The sequence below is a fragment of the Neodiprion pinetum genome, chromosome 5 (genome assembly GCF_021155775.2).
Source record: "Neodiprion pinetum isolate iyNeoPine1 chromosome 5, iyNeoPine1.2, whole genome shotgun sequence".
Classification (NCBI taxonomy): domain Eukaryota; kingdom Metazoa; phylum Arthropoda; class Insecta; order Hymenoptera; family Diprionidae; genus Neodiprion; species Neodiprion pinetum.
The window spans coordinates 3,103,307-3,128,241 of NC_060236.1; the positions used below are offsets into that span (position 1 = coordinate 3,103,307).

Below are 24,935 nucleotides of genomic sequence, written 5' to 3' on the forward strand. Positions count from 1 at the left end.
AAACCAGTGTTTTCGACATTTTTCAGCAGGTGCTATTTCGCTCGCCATTTCTCTCCTGTTGGTCCTACGCTGTTTTCGCTGCGTTTTCTGAGTTCCCGGGTGTCCAATTGATCAGAAAACGGTCGTTTGAATCAAATCTAAGACCAAAAATTTTTCGCCAAAAAAAAAAGCAAGGCTAACCCCTTTGTATTTTTGGCGAAAATTTTCGCGATTTGAAAAAGTGCTGGAATCAATTCTTCCCGGCACTGTTCCGACGTAATTTTGCGAGAGAAATCGATTGGGCGCAGTCCCAATACGCTGCGATCAACGCATCAAAAGTTACAGCCAAAAAACAAAAACCTGAGTTTTCGACATTTTTCAGCAGGTGCTTTTTCCTTCGTAACTTCTCTCCTGTTGATCCCACGCTCTTTTCGCTACGTTTTCTGAGTTCCTAGGTGTCCGATTGATCAGAAAACGGTCGTTTGAATCAAATCTAAGACCAAAAATTTTTCGGCCAAAAAAAAAGCAAGGCTAACCCCTTTGCATTTTTGCGAAAATTTTCGCGATTTTGAAAAGTGCTGGAATCAATTCTTCCCGGCACTGTTCCGACGTAATTTTGCGAGAGAAATCGATTGAGCGCAGTCCCAGGACGCTGCGATCAACGCATGAGAAGTTACAGCCAAAAAACGAGAATCTGTATTTTCGACACTTTTCAGCAGGTGCTTTTTCCTTCGTAGTTTCTCTCCTGTTGGTCCCACGCTCTTTTCGCTGCGTTATCTGAGTTCCTCGGGGTCCAATTAGTCAGGAAAGGGTTATACAAATCGAATCCAAGACCAACAATTTTTCGGTCAAAAAATGAGGAAAAAAGTAAGGCTAACCCTTTGCATATTTGATGATAATATTGTCGATTCCAACAAATGGTGAAATCAATTTTTTCGAGCACGATGTCTGTGTCATTTTGCGCGAATAATCGATTGAGCGCAGTCCGAACAGGTTATGTTAAGCTAGTTAGGTCTGGTACGCAAGGCTCATACTCAACTCTGTCAGGCACGTTTCTACCCATAGTTTCACCGGCCACCCGTGAGATTACATTGATAGATCAGGTTAGGATAGTAAACATAGCCTCTAAATTACTCTCAAAGACGACACAGACGAGGCTCCCACGCTTATACCATTACCTCTTGCAGTCAGAATGGAAGTAAATATTAAGGATGTTGTGGTTCCTGGCGATGTCGCGGTAGAAATAATGAAATCAAGTGAAAAAGAGCGAGTGATTCTTGGTCCTGGACTGCGTCGCGACTGCGACCGCGTCCTTGTCACCAAAGCTGGTGTACTGAAGAGGCGAAAACCAGCTATATTTTACGTGGATAGCTATCAGAAAAGGTTAATAATATGAAATGTTCTATGTATTGGTCTGTCCAACTCAGCAATAACGTAAGCTGATGCATGTTTATCATATCATTCGATCAATAAATAATATTCTTGCCTGATTCAAGGACTTTTCTTCGTTGCTGTTCCTTTTCGCTTCGATATCGATTAACTGATATTTTCAGAATAAATTACCACAATTGTATTTCGAGCCTGTTTACCTTTTACTTATCAACATTATGCTTCTTTGCGGAAACATCTCTTTCGATATGTTCTAAATAACAATTTATTTATTTCATTACAGGTACGTCCCGAACAGAGGGGAGAATGTTGTTGGAATAGTGACGCAGAAGGCTGGGGATATTTACAGAGTTGACATCGGGGCAGGGGAACTGGCATCTCTATCCTACTTGGCTTTTGAAGGAGCAACAAAAAAGAATCGACCTGACATTGTCGTAGGTGACGTGATTTTTGCCAAGCTACTGGTGGCTAGCAAAGGCATGGAACCGGAGTTGATATGCGTCGATTCTCATGGGAAGAAGGGCAAGTTAGGTGTCTTAAGTCCAGATGGGATGCTGTTTGATTGTTCCCTTAGTTTGGCGAGGAAATTGCTTCACCCAAGTTGTCAGCTGTTGACATTGCTTGCCAAAGAACAGGCCTACGAAATCGCCATAGGTATGAATGGAAAGATCTGGATGAAGGCCAGATCGGTCCACGAGACAATAGCGGCTTGCCATGCTATTTTAGCTGCGGAAAACACCCCACCAGCCGAAATGCCAGCCTTGTGTTCGAGTATCGCCCGTAATTTACTCCGAATAAGCTAAGAAAACGACTAATTCCACAATCCTTGGTGTACATCCAGATATTTTAAGTATTTTATGAAACATGCTTTTTTTTGCAATAAAATCTTCCTTCGATATGAGTGATAATCTACTTAGATTTATTGAAAGCAATAGAGCACACAACAGTCGGCAAAAGATAGTGAGAAAGAATACTCTGTAAGTTAGAATGTAGTTTTTGGAGACAATTTTTTATTAAAGAATATAATACTTTAATACCATCATCGTTTGAGAAGATGAAGACAAAGGACGTAAACAAGGAAAGTAGATGGGCAGGGTACAATATTGAGTGGTTACTATTTTAAAATTAATTATTATTCATCACGTCTATTTGGTTGCAAGTCGTATGTGTGTGCTCTAATTTCTACACGTATTCCAAGTGTTCCTACTCATATTATAACAGTACTATCCTACTTAGTATCCTAGTATACTTCGTTTCACACCCCATTCATTGTTAAGCTACAGAAATTATGATCTCCATACACAAGTGTAATCAATATTTTTCAATTTCACAAATTTTATTGGTAATTTGCTATTAATTTACTGTATATAGTAATATTACGTTAATAATGCACGTCAAGAAGTTTGTCCAGCATTGAAAAAAAGTTGACGTTACAAATTCCAACAAACTTTCCACCGAAATTGAGAAATTAAATCTTGGTAAGAACGCGAAGAATTTAACGTCAAAAATCATTTGAGTAATAGCAGCCAGTCCAACGTTACGCTTGACCATAGATCAAAACGTTATTGGTAAAGAATATTATTATATTACCGCAATTTTCTAATTCAAATTAGTATAATCATAACGATTTCTCATTGCTGGGCAATTAATTGTAATCAAAGTATATGTATACTGGGTTGTTAAAATTTTGTTCAATTTTTTAGTGTGATGAAATAGATAATTTGAGTACAGTAGTCACAATAGGGTATAAGGTAGATTAATGGTTAATATTCAATGTGTAGTAGAATAGTATAGCATAGCAATAGTATATTATACGTGTATGTATATAAATAAAGTAATAGCGTTACGTAAATAGTAGAGCCAGGTCAACTTCAGAACTTCTCGAGCTTAGGTTTTGGATGAAGACTTGCGTTTGGACAATAATCGATGTTCCAGAAGAAACTGTCAAGCTAATTACAGGGTGAAGGATTTTAGAAGTGTATATATGGTATAGTCATTAACGTCCGTTAATGATGATCGATCAACGATCAAGCTCTAGATAATATTTACTTATTCAACGAGGCTACTGTATCTTGCATGCAATTTATTCTATCAATTGATAACATGTTTTGCATCCGCGACAAAAATATGAAGATAGAAAATCACGTCGAACAAGCGATATGTTGTAAAGAATTTGATTCAATCTGGTATTAACTGAAGTCAAAACTGGCTCTAATAATTATCATTTCATAATTTTATCATCAAGCTCAAGAGGCCTCAACAAGAGACTCTGAAACCTTACTTCACGTTTCAAATAACTGTCAGGCGGAAACTCTTCCCGCAAAACGGACTGAAATGAATGAAATTTTTCTCAGGAGTGCATTAAGATAATCGTGGTCTGTATATCCAATAATATATTGTATCACGGCGTGATAAATTTATTCAAAGCTTGATCGCAAAAATATCGAAAGCAGTCAAAGGGCTTTACATTTCGTTACTTGACCGATAGACCTATTTATTGCGCCACTAATCTGGAACTTACAATTTAGCGAACCAATCGAGTCTGCTTGTCTCTTGAAACATTTTTTTCTTACAACAATATCATTGTACACGATAAATTTCTCTATTTTCTTATGGCATACGATACCTCTTCAGAAGCCTCTTAAAGCCGTTTGTAGCCCTTTAATTTGAATACTTTATTACTGTTAAACAATATTATTACAATTACTAATTTATTATACTTTATTATAAATTAATTAAGGATCTCTTAATCGTATATGCTTATGTGTTTTTATAATAGTATGTACGATAGCTTTTCAGCAGCTTACTTCTGTGCCATCCCCATATGGAACTGGACTTTTGTTAAGTTTCAGTAATTTCAGAAACTGGGTGACTAGCGGCATTCCCAAACCTTTACCGTCTGATCCACGCTACCGCTTACCACGTATGGATGGCTCTTGTGAAAATCTACAATACAAAAGATGATGTATATCATGCCTCCATTCTCATAGCGCCTGAAGGGCTAGCCCACTTATTGCAATATTCCCTCGAGTAATTAATTAAAAAGCGGAGAAAACCAAAAAACTCACCAACGGACGTGCAGAAGTGCATGTGTGCCTCAAGCGTCTTCATTGACCGTTTGTTGCGGGTGTCCCATACCCGCAGCGTCTTATCGTCTGATGCACTGACTATATATTTACCACCTGGGTGGAACACTATTCCACGTACCCAGTTATCATGCCCTTGGAGAGTGAATAGACATACCCCAGCCCCAACGTCCCACACGCGTATTGTCTTGTCTCGGGATCCAGATGCCAGGAAGGGTCCCTCGTGTGCCCCTTTATTGTCTGCTCCAGCTGCAGCGTTGATCGCTCCACGCGATGTTTCCGGGGCCCACGCGATACATTCCACAACATGATCGTGGTCCCTCAGTTCGACCTGTAAGGAACCAAGTATAGTTTATATCATGTTATTCATAGGATTGATTATTTACTGGATAAAAATTAATGGAGGGTACAATTAAGGAGCATTTTTAGTACCTTGGTTTCTTTAGTTGCAACGTGCCATACCCTGACAGTCTGGTCGTTTGAGCAGCTTGCAATCAGTTCACCGCAAGGACTCACCCGTGCCATACGGACCCATTCCCTGTGCCCCGCAAGCGTTTTTACACAATAACCAGTAGCAACCTATGACCAAACAAAATGGTGATATTAAATCGTTTGTCACATACAATCCTTTCTCTAAAAGAAATATCAAGAGAAATACCATAACTGTTTTTCAGTGTGAATTTTGCACCCTACTCCTTACCTCCCACATTTTTATGGTCTTGTCCCGTGACGCGCTGACAATAAAGTCTCCTTGCGGCATGAATGCTACCGAACTAACGTTATGGTCATGCCCGTGCATCGTCTTGATGCAGGCAAATGACTGTTGAAAGTCCCACAGCTTGATTGACATGTCAGCGCTGCAGGATACCAAGAGCTTTCCAGTAGTATCGAATGCAATATCTTGAACACTGTCCGTGTGGCCTTTGAGTGTTCGCTCAAATTCTCCGCTTTCGAAATCCCAGACCTAGGGAATATTAATAATTCAAATTCTGCGGGTATACATGAGATATACACGTGGGAGTTGTACAATTGAGGAGGTTCATAATCAAATATATTTACATGTGACAATTTTACACGGTATGGTTAGCCAAGAATGATCAAGGAGATCCTACTTGCACATGCCATGTTAAATTGTATTGAAACTCACCTTTAGCGTGGCGTCTTCACTGGCAGAAACCATAAGGCTGAATACTGGGTGGAAAATTACTCTGTTTACAGGCGCCCTATGCCCAGAGAGACAGAACTTTTCAGGTGGCCTCGGAATCCATTCGGTCGGTGATCTCTTACCCCTAGTAGGCGCTCCCTCAATAAATTCTTTTTCTGCCTCTGATAGTTTCGACTCGAGTTCCATGACCTATAAATATGAAATAACATTGGTGGATTTTATCATGTAACATGTATGACCCAAGGTATCCAATTGATGTGAATGGGTATGACATGCATACCTTTTTTTGTAGTCTTATGACTGAAGTCCACTTCTTCTCGAGCAACCCACCGTATTTCCGCTCCACCTCACCAGGCATGTCAGCTTCCTTCTTGAACGCTTCCAGGGCATCTTGATATCCATTGCTACTCAGATAGTCTGCAATCGCCTTGTTTCTGCAACGTAAATGATTTTTTATTCATTTAACACATTATCTTGTTCCATATAAATCACAGTAAACTTTTGATCGTACCTGTAGAGCATATACTCATGCAATGAATTGGCAATTTCCACCATCTAGTCTAGTAGGTTGTTGAAAAGGACTGGGGTATTTCAAGTGAATTTTCAATCAACATTATTGAAGTGTTTTATGAGCAACATAAGCATGGAGAATCTGTAACTTTTGTCTATGTATAGCAAAAAGTTCAGTTCTCTTCTCAAAACAATCTACATGAGTGCATTTTTTGTGAGTAGCGGATATTTTTTGGAAAAGTATAATTTCGTAACAAAAATGTTATACTTTCTGATAATATGTATTGTATACTTGGTGATAATTCCAGTTTTGAGCTCGGCACAAGTAAATTTTATGAATGGAAGGATTTCGCGGAATCGAAATTTCCTTACATTTCATTACACAGTATATTTAAAATTTGAGTAAAAAAAAGTTGAATATTTCTATTGATTGGCAAAATCTGAAACCATACAGGATGCAAAACTCCTGTCTATCATACCAAACGGTAAAAAGGACAATTCTCTTATACCAAAACCCTAACTTCAAACCTAAGTTGGGTAAGGGGTCGAGTTCTGAACGAATCGTCGAAAATACATCGATACTTCGAACCGTGTGTAACGTAAAATACATTGACGATAACAGAAATGTACTATAGATACGCGTGAAATGAAAGTGAGAAAATTCTGACGGGATTAACAAAGGTTGATGAATTCCCGAAGAGATGGAATCAAAATCGAGATAATTACAAAGTTCTACTTGAACGCGCGTTTCCCGAATTATTTGGTTTTCCGTCGTGTTCCTACATGCTTCGAAACCCTTAGGAGTGCGGCGAAAAACACCGCCTAGCGCCTTCACAATCGATCTTTCTTTAAATTCTGCAGCATCAATGAGCAAGCCAAGCATCGTAGTATAATTCCGGTCTATAGGCGGTAAGCACCGGCAGGAAAGGTTGAGGGTGACGTCAGTCAGGGTGGGCGGGTCGAAAGCCACCACGCGGATACGCGGCCGGCGTCGGCGCGAGCGACGGCAGAGGGATGAAGGGGAGCGTGTTATTGATCCCTTTCAGGATCGCATCCTTCCGTGACGCCCGCGCACGACTGAATAATAACGCGTAGCCGCCGACTGGATGAACAGACGAATGATGACTATAAAAACCGCTCCAGCGAGATACCGAGATACATAGAGACTTACAACTCCTCCCGCTGACGTTGAGACAAGACCATTTTCATGATCCTCGGATGACCTGGATAATCCTTAGTAACTCGGGTGCAGATCTGGGCTTCAAGGACCTCACCGCAAGCTTCGGGGCTCCTCCAGCCTCGACTCAGTACTCTGCCGCGGACGTCATCATCTGCAAGCAGATAATGAAGTAGCGTCGGTTGTAATGAGAAAATCACAGCGTCCCCCCTCTTGCAACTCTGTCACGTCGTCCGTTTTTCGGTTCTTCTCCTAGAGCGATGATGGTATAAGTTTTCAATTCGAAGTAATCAATTTGTATCGCTCGTTTAATTGTTTAACAGGTGTAAATATATTTAACGAGCAATCCAATAAGAGCGCGAACGACGCACGCCGCGTAAATTACACCCGGCATTAGCCGTGCAATTCAACTTGAACCACGCAGTTCATTTTATATACACCTAAAATAATATCCATTGATACTTTCACCTGTATCTGGTGTCCTCGACCACCATCAGACTATCGACCATCGCCGTCAATTCATAAATTAAAACCGAATGAGTAGAGTAACCGGGAAGGTGGGACAAAAGCGCTATTCGGCGTCACCGATTCTTCTTACGTCATGCAAGAATTTTAGCAGCGAACGGAACGATTTCTGTACTGCTGGCACACGTTTCGCACGTGTGCGTGCCGTTTAACTTTTCTCAAGCCTCGGAAGCGCGACCATTATATCTTATGTCCAATGCCCACGTGCTGAAGGCAGGCATTCGTAAGTGCGTAATATGAAGTTATAAATTGTGAAAAAATGTCTCACAAAGGAGGACCGGATACAATTTTCACCAACAAAAAATCTTGGTTTTTGTATACCATAATTTTTGATACACTTGACAAGACGGCGTGCAAAATCGATGCCAAAGATGCACGAGACGCAAATTGAAAACCAGACGTGGACGTATGCGGAAATCGTAAATTCTCGAGTAAACATTGAAATTTGGAGACCTTGATAAGTCGCAGTCTCCGAAGACGGGCGCCTAGTCGTCGCCCCCGCATGCCACGCGACAATCAATACCTATCCGACAACATCGGATGCGCTGGAAATAATCGGCACCGCGGTCGGAAAAGGAGCTGATTCTTGAAGCGAGAAGCGGCTACTATCAGCAGCTTGCGAATTATCTATGATTCATTTCACGTGGTAGAGGAGAAATAATTTTTAAAAAATGGCGAGTAAATCGCGACACGAAACAATATTCTTTCATTGTTTACAACTGTTTCGATGATGCTATTATCGCACACTTGTTGTAATCATTCGCGGGAGAATTTTTTGAGGTACATACATACATACATACCGAGGAATAACGTAAAAATATTACGTTCCACTAATGAGGGAGGATTTCTTTGATCGAAGAGCCTGTAACTTGATGAGAGATATCCCGCGGTGTGATTGATGCTGCGCAGAAATTTAAAAGATTTTTGCAAGCGACAAAAAACATGGTAACATAGCGTTGGTGACAAACCGCGAGACGCGCACGTTGACAGCACTAACAGCTGATCTCAGGTCGCAATGGGGAGGGTGGGAGGGCAGGCTATACGCTGTCAAAATTAAAACGCATACATACTCCGATTCGACGTTTCGGATCGATAATGGATGTGAAGCGAGAGTCTTTGCGAACGCGGAATTGATCTGGATCGACAGAACTACGGACCAAGAGTTCGGTAACACGTTTTCGATAGACGGTCATCGCAATTCCAACGTACCGCGCAAGCCATAGCTTGGCGAAAAAATCAATTCCAAGAAGAGAGACGTGAAACTTTGTTCGCAAACCTCTGACAGCCGATCGGGGGCGCGGGGAGAGGCAGGGAGATAATTTTAGTTCAGCCCTTTTGCCCGGAGGTAATAAATCTCAACGGTTGCGATTTGGGAGTAAATTCGTGTGAATATAATCGCGAGAAAAATTAAAGAACCGTTTTGTTGTACATACGCAGACCACGGCCATTTTGATAGGACCCGTTGACGTCTGGCGATGAAAACGTTACGGATTATCGCATATATTCGACTAAAACTACCGCTAAATGTATGCTGTGTCAAACTGGCTGGTCAATACTCACAGTAATCACGACAATTCGGCGTCAGAACGCTTTCGAACTACTGAAAATCACTCGACAACCGGGATACACAAACGTTCAGAAGCTTTTCACGATCACTTCCACAGACCAGACTACTCGCAAGGTGGCGCGGGGCGCCTCAGGGCGCATGCGCCATCTTTCCTCTTACTCACCCCCGAAGTTAGAGCATATACTACCGGAGGGAGCTACCCATCCCATCGACCTCGGGAAAAATGCAGCTGAAGTGATGAGAGTGTGAGACATACATCAGAACTACTCCGTCTCTCTCACTCGGCATTTTATTGGCTGAGAGGAAACGTATCGGCCAATCAGGTGTAGAGCAAAAGAGACAGATTGTAACTCACATGTACCTTTCTCTCTCACTCCTCCGATACACTATCTGACACGCGAAACTACCTCAGTAGTATATGATCCAAGCCCCCGAAGCGGACGAATTCCAGAAGCGTTTCCGCGTATCGCGCGCCATCTTCTCGTCGCCGTTTAAATCGATTCTTCGCAGATGTTTCTAAAGTACTGTTTTCAACAACTCCTTTCGGAAATACGATTAACGAATGCATTTGGTCATTAGACTCATTATGAAAGTACTATTGGATAAGATGTTTTTCGGTCCCGTAAATCTCTGCAAATACCTTTGTCCACTGATCTCTAGCGATTTGTCATCTGCACTGTTGATCGTCATTCACCAGTCATGCGTGCCGGTCCGACGGCAGCGACGTTGTAGGCACGTTACGTTCATACATACACGTACGAATAGCAAAACATGCTGAGATTTTTGGTGATTTGTGAGCTTTGTAATCTAATTTACACCGTTGCTTGGTCAGTATAAAGACTGTTATAAATACGTGACTCACCGAGATCCAAATGTTCTTGTTCCGGAGATGCTCGATTCGAGTTATAACGTCGAGTACACGGAGCACCCCTGTACAAGCAGCTAGGTTATACAGCGCCGAACGACTTGAGAAATATGATGCCCCGGTTTCAGCGGACGATGATTTCAGCAACGTACGTAGGGAAGAATTCAAATCTTTGAGAATCGCGATATTGGGGCTACCGAACGCGGGGAAGAGTACTCTTATCAACCAGCTAATCCATCATCAGGTACAAGGAAAGCGTTGAAATTGCATAAAAAGACCAATTAAATTTGTTGCTGTCGCTGACCTCTCCTCTGTAAACCAGGTATGTGCCTCGTCAATGAGGAAGCACACGACCCGTATGGCATGCCGTGCCGTCCTACACACAGACACCACTGAGTTGGTGTTTGTAGATACGCCTGGTGTCGTCACGACCCAAGAAGTCAAACGTCACAACTTGGAGAGTAGCTTCCAAAGTGACCCTGAAGTCGCCCTAAAACAGGTAGATGTTGTAGGTGTTCTCCACGATGTATCCAGATCCAGACTTAGACAAGAGATACTTCCAGAAGTACTAAACCTGTTGAAGACCTTGGATTCTGATACGCCAACTTTATTATTAATGAACAAAGTTGATCAGATAAAGAATAAACGAAGGTTGTTAGAATTTGTTAATCACTTAACTGGTGAAAATGGATGGCAAAACTTTGCAGATATCTTTATGTTGTCTGCATTGAATGGGGACGGAGTGTCGGATTTAAGGGTAAGTAATTAATTATTAAAATCCTATGATTCCATAGATTATTTCATTCAACATTGATTAATTTCATGCTGGAAATTAGGAATACCTCCTTGTTTCGGCAAAACCTCGAGACTGGGACTACGAAAAAGATACTTTAACTGATCAAAAACCAGAAGAAATGATTATACGTATTGTACGTGCCAGCCTCCTAGATGTTCTTCCAGCAGAAATCCCATACAACCTCAACATTCAGATGGAATATTACAACGTTTGCGAGGATGGAAGCATCAATACTTTTGTTCTGATCGAATGTCCCACTGAGCGATTGTACAAGCTAATTCTTCGCAAACTGAAAAGCAAGTTGAGATATATGGCTGAAAAGGTAGAACAAACACTAAGTAAGAATCTTCAACAGACCGTCAGAGTAAGATTGGTTTTCCAGCCAAAAAGAGTAACTTAAGTATACAATTACATGATAGCATCAGCGTGTATATAGTAATAGCAAAGTATCAATTATTCTTTTATATCTCCTTGTACACTCCTTGGTAGTTCAATAAAGTCTACCAACTGCGTATGATTCGATTTCGATGTCGTGGCACCAATTTTTTCCTCTCCAACTGCTCATTGTACAATCGGCCGTTATATACTTATAATATTATTATTATTGAAATTCGGGAAAGTGAAATCCGTGTCCTTGAGATTTTTCGCTATCCACTCGTCCGCATCTGCCTCGAGCTCGGGTGTAAATGTATCTATCCATCCTCCAGTCTGTCCTTTCCGTATGAAACTTGTATTTGCTATAACGCCGCACTCTTTCAATTCTGTCCCGTTTACGGTTGAAATTTGCCGAAAACTATTGAAGTCCAAGTAATCAACCAGATTGAATATCTGTTCCCTAGTCAGGCTTTTGTGCAAGAATTTGGCAACCTTCACAATGGTTCCGGGTAAATCCTACAACGGTGAAATCGTAGTTAATCATCCGTATATGTGGATGTGGAGCACTGCTCAATTATGAAACATACCATGTTCATATCCTCGTAAAAAAGGAAAAGCAAATTCGGGTGTGTCCTCAATGCCCAAGCTTCCTTCAAATGTTCCCAGTACGGTGACCACGTTGCTAAAAAGTGAAAGTCAACGGTAAAAGCTTAATGACTTGGCAGTTTTTTCTTGGAGTTCCTGGAGAATTTCCCAAAACGCAAAGAAAGTGATTGACGACTGTGAGAAAGTGTCAAACTTTTAATGCATACAAATCACAACACTATGACGTGCTTAACGCCCGAGCTAACGGTAAATACACGTTGCATTAACTCGTATTTGTCGATAATATTACATGTATGTCTTCTTCGCAGAGCAGAGTCGCTATTATTTTGAAACTCACTTAAATCGTTTCTGAAGCACTCCCAAAACGCTGGGAAGTCACCAATGTACCCCTGGGTTTTGAAAAGCCTGTTCAAATGAAACCAGGAAACTGCAACGTCCTTTGGATTCCTGGCAACGTAGAGAACCTGCACTTACAATATTTCAACAAGATTGAAGTCAGCGATTTCGACTGATTGAGTACATGGTGTAAGAGAATGATATGTCACCGTTTCGAAGATCCTGAAAGATATGCCCTGGCGAAATTGATCTTGATCTTGATGATCAAGGTCAAATGAGGTGAAAAAATTTTACGATACGAAAATGTTCTACTCGCCGAGGAGAACCAGTCTCTGAGGAACCATGGATCGCAAACCACTCGTTTTTATAGAAAACTGTCTTTGAACATACAAGAAATTCGATAATATTAGGAAAAAATTACAACTCGACACTTCACCGAATTTTTAAATTATTTAGTAAACTTTCGTCATCTGTCAGTTGCGCAAACGGATTTACGAATCTCTTGTTCATGAGAAACCCAACGAACATCAGCACCGACATCGCTGACGGGCACGAGTAATTCAAACGATCTTAACATTGTAAAATATACTCATGACATCTGAACTTGAACATCGACATGCAGATCAATTTTGCGATGGAATATCTTTCAGGATCATTACCGATCTCGACTTGGGGAATTATCTGGTAAAATGGGGACTAATAATTTTTCACGCCCTATATAACGATTATCACGTAACTTGCCTTGCATCCGACGTCGAGGAGGCCGGGCAGCAAACTGAAGGGGAAATGTGACTTGATGAATCTCGGGGAGGGTGCGTTTTTGAAGAATTCGTACCCAGGCACCGCGACTTGCCTACAACGCGCTACCATTACCGGATCATCTTTTACCGCATCGACGAGCTCCTCGATCACTTCGGGATGCGCGCATAGGCTTAGCCTGAAAGAAAACAACCACGACTTAGTCTCAATTTGCACTCTGCAGCTACCTCAAACGAAGTATGTGTAGAGGAAAAAGGAGAACGAGTTGGCTTACTCTAAGAACGGGAATCTTGTCGTGAGATCCACTTTTCGCGCTGTCTCGAAGTCCAAGTCGTTAGATATCAACCACACTAATTCCTGGGTCCAGGTGGTACCTGATCGACAATTCAAATGGTTGATTAACAGTGTTTACGGTCTAGTAGTTTCCTGCGATCATGACGAATCGCTTTTTGCAGGGAAGAAACGGAATACCTGATCTTGGGAAGGAGATGACCCAAGTGTCGTTCGGTCGAGCTTTGAAGTTGTAGAAATGTTTTCCTTGCTCGACGTATTGTTGCGGAAAAATCCACTTCTTCTCGCCGACTTGAACCCATCCAGTTCTTTCGCCAAGAAACAACTTCAGCATTTTTTCGCTCTTTTCTGGGTCCAAACGCCGATACGCGGGCGGCTCGAGACTCATTTTTTAAATGTACGTAGTTAAACGCGCGACACAGGCTGAGCGAACCGTTCTTCACTATTCCCGGTCTGTGTAAGAATAAAGACGATGCTCTATGCGACTTTCATTTTAGCTTAAAACCCGGGCTTCAACTCTCGAGTGTTAAATGTCGAACCTTTTAATTTCGCGAAAACCAGGTTCATGTGATGGTAATAAACGCAGAATGGATGTGAGGGAATTCTTCGCAGAGTTTACACTCGTAATTGTTCGATCAAAATGCAAACTAAATCAGTTCGTTGCTACAATTGGTTTTATTCACGGTTGAATTTCTCGATTTTTTAACAGTGATGCGAACTTGAAGGATCCACAAACGATACTACTGAAATTTGACGGTGAAGTTGGTGTTCGATTCGGGTCAATAAGCTACTTTCACCACAAAGAAATTTTTACTTTCGCTACCAGCAAAAGTGGGGCCTTCCATTTGTCGTCGTACGCGCAATATGATTTTGTCATTATTAGCATCATTTCGAAAACATTCTCTCTTTTACCCATCGGAATTTCCGTCCATTCGATTCAGGCTGTAGAGAGTGCGGTGGAGGAGGAAACGGATGTTTGACAAGACTGAGGTGCGCTTGATACACACAACACTACTAACGGAAATGTACACATAATAATATAACCGGAATATATAATTATATTGTAATATATATGTTTAGTTTCTAAACTGAGATTATTGCGTGGCTATTAGATGCACCAAGGCTGTCGAGACTTCCTGCCATTATCTCAAATAGATTTTCGCATTTTCTTGGATACTTTCATTATTATTATAACGTATGTATGGGTGGATCCAGCTCATATCGTCCGCCCTCTAAACCTCGACACCTTGGACGTTTTTCTTTTTAGGATTTTGTTATACTATGTGAGAGTAATTCCGCGGATTTTTTTTCAAAATTTGTCGGCTTTCCATTGCGCAGATTTCAGCAACCGATGTTTGGCAATTCTTGAAATCAAAGAATTTTCAATCTCAATTAAGTCGTAGAAGACAGTACAAAAATAGCGCTAAAAAATTATGTAAAAAAATTAACTTTATTTAGGAACTTTCAGTTACAGTCTCAGGGTAAATCAGTCTTTTAGTTACAATATATGGACAGTTTACAAGCTGGAGATTTAGACATCATCACGCTAAGAAGTCACGTGATTAGTTCACGACTCGAAAATATAGAACGCCGGCAAGGTTGTATTCAAACTGCAATTTGAATTATCAATTAAAGAGAGGAATAAAACAAACAGTTGATAACTTGAACGTCATAGGAACTAAAAACATTCGGGTCTCAGTACATTCTCGGTAATAACCATATTACCCTCATTCTGAAAAGCGATTATGTTGGTATTTGGCAGTGGGAATACTTCTACTTCACCCAGTCGTAGAACTTTTCCATCCTTGTCGGATTTGAATTCCCCAATGCCTTGATCACGTATAAAGTCACGTGAATCTCGTAGGTCCGAGGTCGATTTAAAAGATGTAGAATCATCAGTCGTGTCCGGTAAGTTTATCTTCGTCATTCCTAAGTTAGTCTCAATTTTTTCATTAGGCTTTGAATAAGTAGACGCTTGCGTTGTAGCAGCTGGTATGGCGGGCGCTTCTGATACCGAGACGGATTTGGTATTCGTTACACAAGAACTGGTAGCATCCATTTGATCCATCCACAAATTCTTCATTTCCGGATTAGAATTGAATACCTTACAGCGTCGTGTATGGATTCTCATATTGTCTTTACGGTTGAAGAGTTTACTGCAGCCAGGACATGGATATCTGAAAGAAACCGTTGAACAATACTCATTTTAAGTATAGGATGGTCCGAAAAAACATTAGGTTCAATTTTTCAATTTTCGCTTATTTGTACAATACTTTTTGTTAGATATATGTATACATGTATGCTCATGAATATGTAAATCCTCAACAGTATTGTGCATCACCTAAGGGGATCAGTCCCAAGGTTTAATAAAGCAGCTTTTTATTTGTCCTTGTTCATTTAATTATTACAAACAACAGAGGACTTGTAAATATTCTTTGCTTGCCAACAAATTGAAAGCATTCTACTACCAAACCTAAGATATTATTGTAAAAGGGGAAATAAAATTTTGGAAGTAACTGAAATATTTCTTGACAAATTCACCTTTTACCCATATGCACGCTCATATGAGCAGAGATGTGGGATTGTTGGCCAAAAGACTTCTGGCACAATTCGCATTTGTACTTTCGAATTCCTTGATGTTTAAGAATATGCTCCTTCAGCATATGTTTACTTTTGTAGACGTTTGAACAAAGTGGACACCTGTATTTAGCTGCTGAATGTACCTGTGATTTCACAACGATCCTGGTAAATTTATTTCTATTCATTTTGTTCATTGTGTGAGCATGTACATTTAAAAACTACGGAAATTACTTTTTCATGGTTGGTTAAAGCTTTTTTCGACTTGGTTCGTATACCGCAAACACTGCAGATGTAGTCCCGCGAGTGAACCTTGTCGTAATGCTTTTTGAGGGCCTCTGCATTGCAAAGATATGTAGAGCAAAGCTTGCATATCAGACTCCTATCTTTTTTGTGCACAATCATGTGTGCTCGCATTCTGCAATTTGAGAAAAACTTCTTGCCACAAACCTCGCAGGATATATCCTGTAAAATATGAATGTAACTTATAGTACATGACGCAAAGCTTTTCCCAAGTTCAGGAGCATAGGAATAAGGCTTGGTAATTTATGAACACTTCGACATGTTACAATTATATTAAGTATTACGTCATATACTCACTTTCGCGGGTTTATGGGTAGTTTTGTGATAGCTCAGCACCTGCCTGTTGGAAGTGGCGAAGTCGCAAATTTTGCATTTGTAAGGTTTTGCACCCGTATGAGAATTAATGTGTTCCTCTAGCAAGACTGCAGTGCCGTAACTTTTCTCACATAGATTGCAGTGGAACGGTTTAATCTTTAAATGACGTTTTCTTATGTGGCAGCGAATGTTGCTCACTGTTAGTGTGACAAAGTCGCACGATTTGCAACAATACGGCTTCATGTTTAGGTGACCCCAAACATGCACCTGTTGGATTTGTTACAGTATTGTAAAAATTTTCCAGTTACATCTAGATGCTGCACAAGTTAGCAAAAAAGAAGTAGTCATTTACCTGGCATTTGTCCATTCTTGAGTATATCTTTCCACATATTGAACACGTTACTCTCACTTTATCTAAAATCTTTATATTTTTGTGAACCTTCTCGTCATTGACTACACCCATGTTCACAGTATACAGAGTTTCTATGATCTCCTTCTGCTCGTTTGTTATCAGTTCGGTAAGTTTACCAAATCGACCCTCAGACTTTTTTCGTCTATCCTGACAACTAGTAACATTTCGTTTACTATGCTTATTTAATTCTTGCGAACCATCGTCCTTCAATGAATCTATTAAAGACAATGGTGCGTCAATGATCTTCGACTCGTTTCTTTGACAATTTATTTCATCGTTTGACGAACCTACCACTGTTAGTAATGCCGATGCAAATTCATCACCTCTATTTGTTTGAACATCCTTTACCAATTTGATCACTGAGTTTCTCACCAGCAAAGCTGCTGTGGAATTCGTTTCACGCCCGACATCTTGTACAGATTCAATTTTTGAAATATCGTCACCTGCCCATTCTTTCGTTGTATCATACTTCCAGGATTGTATTTCTCCAGCCTCCTCGCCAGGTTGGGGACTTTTCTCAACTGATTCTGCGCCTACTCCTCTTGAAGAACATTGTGTGATTGACATTATAGCACAAGCTCGTAATTTCACAAATTTCTCACTTCGATTCATTGTCCAATTTGAGTTCTCACCTTTTAGCATATTTGGTACATTGTTAGATTCGTTAATTTTATCCTCAGTGAAAGTTGTAAGCTGCTCATCGAATTTCTTGGAATTATTCTCATTCCGAGAATTATGCTTGGAACATTTACCATCGAATTTAATAATCCCCTGTACAGCTCTACCTGTACCTCTGACACCTCTTTCCATCAAATTGTTCTTCCACGAAGTTGAACATGCTAGATTTTTGCTTTCATTTTTTTGCATTTTCCTATTACCACAGTTTTTCCGCCCTATTTTTCGTTTGTCACTATGGGTGAGTGTAGCGCCTCCTTGGCCAAGACCATTGCAACTTTTTCCATGGGTTTTTATTGTTTTAGAATTACGGCTCCGGGCCAATGCTGCCTTACATGTTTTATTAGGCAAAGTTCTCTGATTTTGACACTCTGAAATTTCCATTACTCCGTTTTCCCTTAAATTGCCAATATTTTCCAAAGAGCCGGTCACACGTTCAAAAACCTTGTTCTCCTCTTTAAGTATCTTGACTTTGTTTAATTTTTTCTTCTGAATGCGACTGCTCTTTCTTGGTAAAGACTGTTTGTTGTGATATTCAAAAATTTGTTCGAAGGGTCTGTTTCCTTCGAACTTTACATCTTCTGTGGTAGGCAAGACTTTTAATTCAGCTCCATTAGATCTAATCAAGCTGTTGTTCGGCAAAATATTTTCTTTATCCACTTCTGAATCTACTTTAACATCACGCTCGGTCAATTTTTTTGTTCGTTCTTTCTGAAATTGGAAAATTTGTGTGGTTCAGTTAATTGACATAAATAATATGTAACTATCTAAGGGAATGTTAAAAATATACTATATAAACTTACAGCTTGTAAAAGTTGTTGTTGTGTTTCATGACATTTGGTGTGAAAATCGCTAACAAATTCCAAGGTGCCTATGCACCGCATGCAAACTTTCTGTGTCAATCCATCATCCTCCTTGATCTATAAAAATAAAATCCGAGTTGAAATCAGTTATACAAATAAGTTGAATAGTATAATAAAGATATCAAATAAATATCAGGGTTCATAGAATTTCTTGTGGGGTAATTGAATATACTTACATAATAAATTAGATAATTACGCTTCCTTTACTAATTGTATTTCTTTTTCATTTCCCCTTTATAAATCATCAAAGAAAAAGATTCGTTTAGCTTAAGATATAGGTAAGCTGCGAGCTAACTAACATCCAGATGGTATTCAGCTTATTATTCTAGAAGTGCAATCTATTCAAGGATGGATATGTGGATGGATTATGTTTTTTGGTGATTAGATTGTAAAGCAATTCGCGTATGTCGTTTTGGCTTAATACCAGGTGAACTTTACTTTTTTCTCGGGTCGTGGAAAATGGTTAACCCATGCCTATATTATGATTGTAAACGATATTTTCGGTGTTTCAAAATATCATTCTTTATTCATGATCTTATCAAATAGAACAGATGTTTTTTTCAGAGGTACTTTGCTATTTCTTAATTCAACACATAGTGTTAATGGTTTCAGATAAACATTCTGATTTGGTAACTCAAATAGATATTTAAAAAAATGTTCATGACAAAATTTTTTCATGTTGTTAACAATAATTGGAAGCTGAACTGACAATGAGTACGGATTGTTTTTTACTAACATAATCTTCAAAAAAATAGCTGTAGCATAATTAATTACTTCTATTTAGTTCGGCAAAGACAACGTATTACAGTTTTATTCAAAGTTCGATTGAAAAATTAATTTGTGTGAATTCGTTGCTTTCCGTGTTTACATTTCTTTAACCGCTTATGTCAACGGTCAAACACATGCAGAACTTTTATATTCAATATTAAATAACACAAAATTGTGCTATCTTTATCGAAATGAATATAAATATTTGATGCTACGGTACTGCAAATTGCTGAAGGTTATTTAAAAGAAAATCATAATATAGTGACTTCAGCTCTCTCTTAATAATCGACCTTAGCCGATTCGTCCATAAATACTACTTTGATAAGGAGTTACCCATTTTTTGCTAGATCGCATGAGAAATGCATCAAATTTTCTTTTAGTTAATATGAATTAGTATAAAGTTGATGCTGTTTACTCGTTTTCAATTACATGAATGTTTTCACAAACCAACAGCCAGGCCGTTTTCTTAAGTTAAAGGCACCTGCATACATATTCAATTGATTATCATAAATCTCCTGTGAACCTGAGCATCAAATAATCAATGCAGATGTATTAATTGCACTGTTTATAGCAAAAGATTTTAATCTTTTTGACACCAGCTCTGGAAGTTTAACGCAAATACTTTCCTAAAACAATGATTACTGTATAATATTTATCTCATACGGTTTGGAACTTTCTTAAAGTTAATTCTAAATGTAGAATTTTCAAAAATATATATTCGCTCGTTACTATCTCAGTATAAAAGTCACAAAAGTAGTCTTATACATCCCTCTTCAAATTTCATTTAAATTAGTTAGATAAACAGTGGAAAATTGTTTTATTTTACAATAAATTTGAAATTAGTAACGTTGACATAACGAATTATTAGTAAAAAATAAATAAATCACTGACTTCCATCTTTACAATGGCTTTGAAGGTGCTGAGTTTTCAGAATCCGTATGTACTGTTTCAGTAAGGTTTACTGAATTTCAGTCAGTATTGAAGTTACGAAATAACGATTTTTCCGAAAAACACATTGTTACATAAACGTTACAAATTTCAAACCTGTACTTTACATCAAATTTTTGAGAATTTTTCATATGTCACATGTTTGTGACATCTCACCTTGGAAGCCCTACAGATTTTTAGTCGCGACTTATGATTTGCCAAAGATATCTATCAACCTTTTTTCCAGTCTGCATAATTTCATTGGAATTTTTTGCCCCACAGTCAATCTTTCCTACAGTTAGCCCAAATTTCTGGGTATAAACTTAAAGGGCAAAACAGGAATAAAGATAAGAACTGTTTGCTTGGCACTTTAGTGTACAAACAAAGGAAAATCCAAGTTTAAACTATTTTTCAATTGGAATTGCAGGATCAACATTGTCCTTAGCAGCAGCCTTGGTTCCCTTTTGCTTATCCTTTGGCTTGGCGCTTGTAGACTTAAAGTGCCGTTTTCTATGCACCTTCATGTTATCTTGCCGGTTGAAACGTCGTCCGCAATCAGGACAAGGGTACTTTTTCTCTCCGTGGACGTGTCTGTGGGCAGCCAGATGACTTGCCTGAGCAAAAGTTGCACCACACTTCTGGCATACATGTTTACGAAGGCCCTGATGTTTCGATAGATGCTCACTCAAAAATGTCCTAGAAGCGTATTTATTATTGCAAATGGGGCAACTGAACGGCCTTGGATTTTTGTGCTGAAGCACGTGACTCTTGTACTTCGACTTTACTTTGAACTCTTTGCCGCAAACTTCGCAGACATGGGTTGCAGCATGGCTGGACTTGATATGGTCATTTAGTACGGATAAGCTAGAGTACAAATTGTAACAGAAGTGGCATCGGAAATTTCGCCGATTCTTCATATGAACGCTGGCTATGTGGCTCAGCAGTCTCGTGCGAAACGGAAACACATTGCCACAGTACTCACACGCAAGATTCTGGGAGGGTAGGTGAGACTTGGCATGCATTTGTAGTGAAACTTTATGGTGATATCGAAGGCCGCATTCGTCACATGCATATGGCTTTATGCCTTGGTGTACATTCTCATGTTCTGTGAGGTCGAATTTAGACCGCAATCTCCTTGGGCACTTGGGACATTGGAAGGGCCTTGGATTTGTGTGGGTGGACCTGATATGCTTCAGAACGTCAGACTTGCAGACAAATTTAGCTGGGCAGAGGGTACACAAGTATTGTTTTATCCCGAGATGAGTTTTGACATGAACGATACACTTGTCCTTGCGGCTGTATTTCTTTCGGCAAAGCCGACAAATGTAGCGCGATCGCTTGTCCACAATTGTCTGCTCAATGTTTTCATCCACGCTAATTTCTTCTCCGTCCATGCGGAAGAGGTCTTCTGGATTCCGTCCAGCTAGTAGCCGTGCCTCAACATCCCCATCTTCATCCTCCTTAGAGTTCGTTCGGTTGAATACTTTGTCAACAATAGCACGAATCTCTGAGCCGTTCTGATTTTCAAGGAGTTTTACTATAGCCCCACGATCTACCATGCATGAGCCCTGATCAGGAAACACCTTGGCCAGGACGGTAACACAGTCGGTTTTTTGTTTGTGCCGCAACTCAATAATGAAGTTGATGTCCTCATTGCAACCATTCATACCTGTAGATTCTTTGACCGTGACTTGCATATTCTCTGAATTAGCAACAGTTGTAAGAACCTTGTTCAAGGCAGAAGTGGGAATCTGTATCATATCACCATGCTCCTGGGATGGCTCAGACACCTCTGAATTCTGGCAGGCCACTGAGCCAATATTTTCTGTGTTATTGCCGTGGCTTCGTAGCCTATTTGCAATTGGTGCATTCTGACAGACTTCGTTTATGTCAAATCCAGGTGTATCGTTATTTGTACTACTGCTGCTGCTATTATTATTACTATTACTACTACGACTACTACTACTACTGTTACTTTTACTAATTGGCTGTTGAGTATTTTGCAAATTATCGCATTGAGTTGTATTTGTTTTTGCTGTTTTTTCCGTTAAATCCACCAAAATATCAACTTGAGGTTGCTTTATAGGCAGATTTGTGACTGACGTTTCAACCGAATCTGGGTCAATTGATATACCAGTGCCTTCAACGATAGGTGAAATTTGGCCATCCAAAGGTAGACTTTGATTGCAGTCTTTGGAAACGGCATCTTCACCTGGGGGATTTTGGTTTTTGTCGACGTTATTGTTGTTCATTGGAGGACAAGACGGAGTTTGGTCGTTTTTCACTTCATCCTGCAGACAGAGCAAATTAAACGTACGAGGACACTGAGGTGCTCGAAGTACCCACAGAAAGATGTGTACATAATGAAAATTTATGAGGTTTTACACAAAAACTCGAAGACTATTTATTTGCAGGCACCGTTTGTTTTGGACTCAGCAAGCTAATCAATGTTGCCACGCACAGGAATTGAAGCAGAAAAGCAAAGATAAATCCTTCATCTGGAATAAATAGAAATATTTCTTGGCACTATACTATAAAGTGAAATACCTCAATCTTTGATGCTCCTGATTTGGCAACATTGAGCAGAAAGCCCCAGTGTGAAAGGCACATGGTTAGAAATGATTTTTAATTCCATTGTAAGTTGAAATCAAAAACAAAAGTAGAAAATATATAAAATATACCACGAGTCCATTTCACACGGAGAGAAAAACATCCAAGCAGAACGTGTACTTGCAATCAATTGTATCAGATATAGAGTAATAGAGCGGCAGAGCTATGGGGATTTAGCTAGTGTTACAGTGAAAACAATATATATGACTTACAACGTCAGTGGGAGATGGCCAATTGAAACGATCGCGCAACAGTTGTTGGGTGCGAAGGCATTCCTCCTGAAAATCGCAAACGAATTCCAGCTTGCCCAGGCACTGTACGCAGATCGCCTTGGGCAGCGGGTCCATCTCATCTATCTGCGATTCAAACAAAAATTCTAAGGCTTAGGCATACAGCGAATAAACAAAAACCGAGTAATAATAAAAGACTTAAACAGTCGATGAATAATGTTTTAGAGGATAGAAGTAATAATATGAGAACCAACATAATATATTCATTTTGTTGACAAGGAGACAAAACAAAACTTACGAAAACAATTTATTTCAGTATCTTTTGTTGTGTTTCGTGCTGTTCTAATAGTTTTATAATAATTTATAAAGGAAAAGAGTAAATAAGGAAACTTTCGGAACTTAATATGTCTTGTATTACTCGATACTCTGCATCAACTCGATAAACGTATAGCATACATGATCTTTTTTCTCAGAGAATACTGCCGTAACCATGTATTACACATAAATTCACACAATAAAGGACAGATGGTTCAACTGAAATAAAATACTTCAAATTCAAGAAGACATGTGCATGTGGCGTGCGGTTGAAAAACCTATAGACACATTTCGAAATATCTAATCAGGTTGACGATAAAAAAAAACAAACTTCTCAAATGAAACAGTACAGATGAGCGACGTAATATTTTAAAAGCCTACCGCTCTATACTCTATTGAAAACAATAAAAGTTTACAGGATTAAAGTCTAAGCTTACAGCTACAAACAAAAGACGTACCTGCTGCGACACACATGGTATGTGTCAGATTATGAAATAGTTTCAACAATTCTCACATCACACAGAGGCTATGTTTTACAATTTTCACAACTAGTCGCAGACTTGAAAGGCATCATCACAACGTTTAATAAATCATTCTATTTATACCTTAACGGCTAGATTCGGATACTTTAAGAAAAAACAAAAACATGCAATATGTTTATACTAGTTTTACGCAAAATGGTTGGGGGGCAATCGGACCTTAGTCTTCGGATATCCTTATCAGTGAAATCATTATCAATGAAATCGAGTATCAGCGTGGTTCAATTTTCTTGATGATTTCGGTGTAGGGAAAAAAGCCATTTAAACCTAGGACCATCCACGTGGGTAATTGATCGAACGCCGCCTTCGACGGTTTTGACCAGCCGACAACAACATTGGACTCCGGGCAGTGAGTGTGCGTAATCAAATGTGAATTGAGGTATACAATTACCAAAATGTTGATTTTCGTGTGAATCTTCAAGCCCAGATATCTCTTGGTCCCTTCCTCGCCAAATACGTCAATGTAAATGCTCTCGCACTGCCCGCAAAGCCTGCAGATCTGCGCCTCCTCTTCCAACGCCATTTTCGTTGTTGTGTACGCCGACATGGGGCACCGTTCAGACTACTTGAGAACCCGAGAAATGTTGAAAAATCATCAGGAAGAGAACCGATGACATCAAAGTAAACCATCAATACCTAAACCTGCCATTACTAAACACTGGAAAAATTATCGTTACACACACTATTTTTAAACTAAAAAAAAAAAAGGAAATAACGCGTAAAGAATAATCGTGCCTATTGCCGACTCGCTGCGGCAGACTGCACTCTTTTGCACGGTCAACGCGCTTCGCGTAGGGAAGGGGGTGAGGAGGGTCAGCCAATCAGGTTCTAGGACAGAATTGTGAACCGTGGGGGTGAATCGTATATGCTCTATGGTTTAAAGAGCGCTTCTTATCGACAATACATGGTACTGAAAATCTAGTAATAACTTGAGTAATACATTATCTGACAGCGCTAAGAACTCCCTAGGATAGA

General features: G+C 39.7%; 5 protein-coding genes across 12 annotated transcripts; 2 read left to right on the top strand and 3 right to left on the bottom strand.

Moving 5' to 3' along the window:
• Positions 1 to 682: 682 nt before the first annotated feature.
• Positions 683 to 3,794, top strand: Rrp40 (exosome complex component Rrp40). Of its 4 annotated transcripts, none has more exons than XM_046625191.2 (3): positions 683 to 846; positions 1,167 to 1,362; positions 1,652 to 3,794. In XM_046625191.2, exons 2-3 carry the CDS (start codon positions 1,172 to 1,174, stop codon positions 2,169 to 2,171), a joined length of 711 nt encoding a protein of 236 aa, XP_046481147.1. In that variant the 5' UTR covers positions 683 to 846; positions 1,167 to 1,171; the 3' UTR covers positions 2,172 to 3,794. The 4 variants fall into 4 exon arrangements, with proteins under 4 accessions (XP_046481147.1, XP_046481148.1, XP_046481146.1 ...); XM_046625190.2 differs by lacking the exon at positions 683 to 846 and adding an exon at positions 911 to 1,082; XM_046625192.2 differs by lacking the exon at positions 683 to 846 and having other exon boundaries at positions 901 to 1,362; positions 1,718 to 3,794.
• Lis-1 (LisH and WD40 domain-containing Lis-1) lies at positions 2,484 to 9,548 on the bottom strand. Of its 4 annotated transcripts, XR_011177132.1 has the most exons (9): positions 9,392 to 9,548; positions 7,301 to 7,460; positions 5,900 to 6,053; positions 5,602 to 5,808; positions 5,155 to 5,418; positions 4,887 to 5,033; positions 4,437 to 4,785; positions 4,176 to 4,314; positions 2,484 to 3,317 (listed from the first exon to the last, which is right to left on the bottom strand). XR_011177132.1 is itself a non-coding variant. In XM_046625184.1 (8 exons), exons 2-8 carry the CDS (start codon positions 7,336 to 7,338, stop codon positions 4,241 to 4,243), a joined length of 1,233 nt encoding a protein of 410 aa, XP_046481140.1. In that variant the 5' UTR covers positions 7,339 to 7,460; positions 9,392 to 9,548; the 3' UTR covers positions 2,484 to 4,240. The 4 variants fall into 4 exon arrangements, 3 of the variants coding, with proteins under 3 accessions (XP_046481140.1, XP_046481141.1, XP_068992164.1); XM_046625184.1 differs by having other exon boundaries at positions 2,484 to 4,314; XM_046625185.2 differs by having other exon boundaries at positions 2,484 to 4,314; positions 7,301 to 7,558; positions 9,392 to 9,511.
• Positions 9,549 to 9,876: 328 nt separating this feature from the next.
• LOC124218591 (GTPase Era, mitochondrial) lies at positions 9,877 to 11,587 on the top strand. The gene is made up of 3 exons (XM_046625189.2): positions 9,877 to 10,507; positions 10,586 to 11,020; positions 11,100 to 11,587. The coding sequence occupies exons 1-3, from the start codon at positions 10,271 to 10,273 to the stop codon at positions 11,457 to 11,459; spliced, it is 1,032 nt and encodes a 343-aa protein (XP_046481145.1). The 5' UTR covers positions 9,877 to 10,270; the 3' UTR covers positions 11,460 to 11,587.
• Positions 11,491 to 14,175, bottom strand: LOC124218590 (sulfotransferase 1C4). The gene is made up of 6 exons (XM_046625187.2): positions 13,607 to 14,175; positions 13,410 to 13,509; positions 13,118 to 13,313; positions 12,378 to 12,504; positions 12,022 to 12,116; positions 11,491 to 11,950 (listed from the first exon to the last, which is right to left on the bottom strand). Exons 1-6 carry the CDS (start codon positions 13,812 to 13,814, stop codon positions 11,639 to 11,641), a joined length of 1,038 nt encoding a protein of 345 aa, XP_046481143.1. The 5' UTR covers positions 13,815 to 14,175; the 3' UTR covers positions 11,491 to 11,638.
• A 688-nt stretch (positions 14,176 to 14,863) lies between these two features.
• Positions 14,864 to 24,725, bottom strand: LOC124218580 (uncharacterized). 2 transcript variants are annotated; one of them, XM_046625163.2, is made up of 7 exons: positions 24,352 to 24,725; positions 18,512 to 18,628; positions 16,974 to 18,419; positions 16,604 to 16,888; positions 16,238 to 16,468; positions 15,968 to 16,149; positions 14,864 to 15,603 (listed from the first exon to the last, which is right to left on the bottom strand). In XM_046625163.2, exons 1-7 carry the CDS (start codon positions 24,505 to 24,507, stop codon positions 15,105 to 15,107), a joined length of 2,916 nt encoding a protein of 971 aa, XP_046481119.1. In that variant the 5' UTR covers positions 24,508 to 24,725; the 3' UTR covers positions 14,864 to 15,104. The 2 variants fall into 2 exon arrangements, with proteins under 2 accessions (XP_046481119.1, XP_046481120.1); XM_046625164.2 differs by lacking the exon at positions 24,352 to 24,725 and adding an exon at positions 18,748 to 20,675.
• Positions 24,726 to 24,935: the final 210 nt, after the last annotated feature.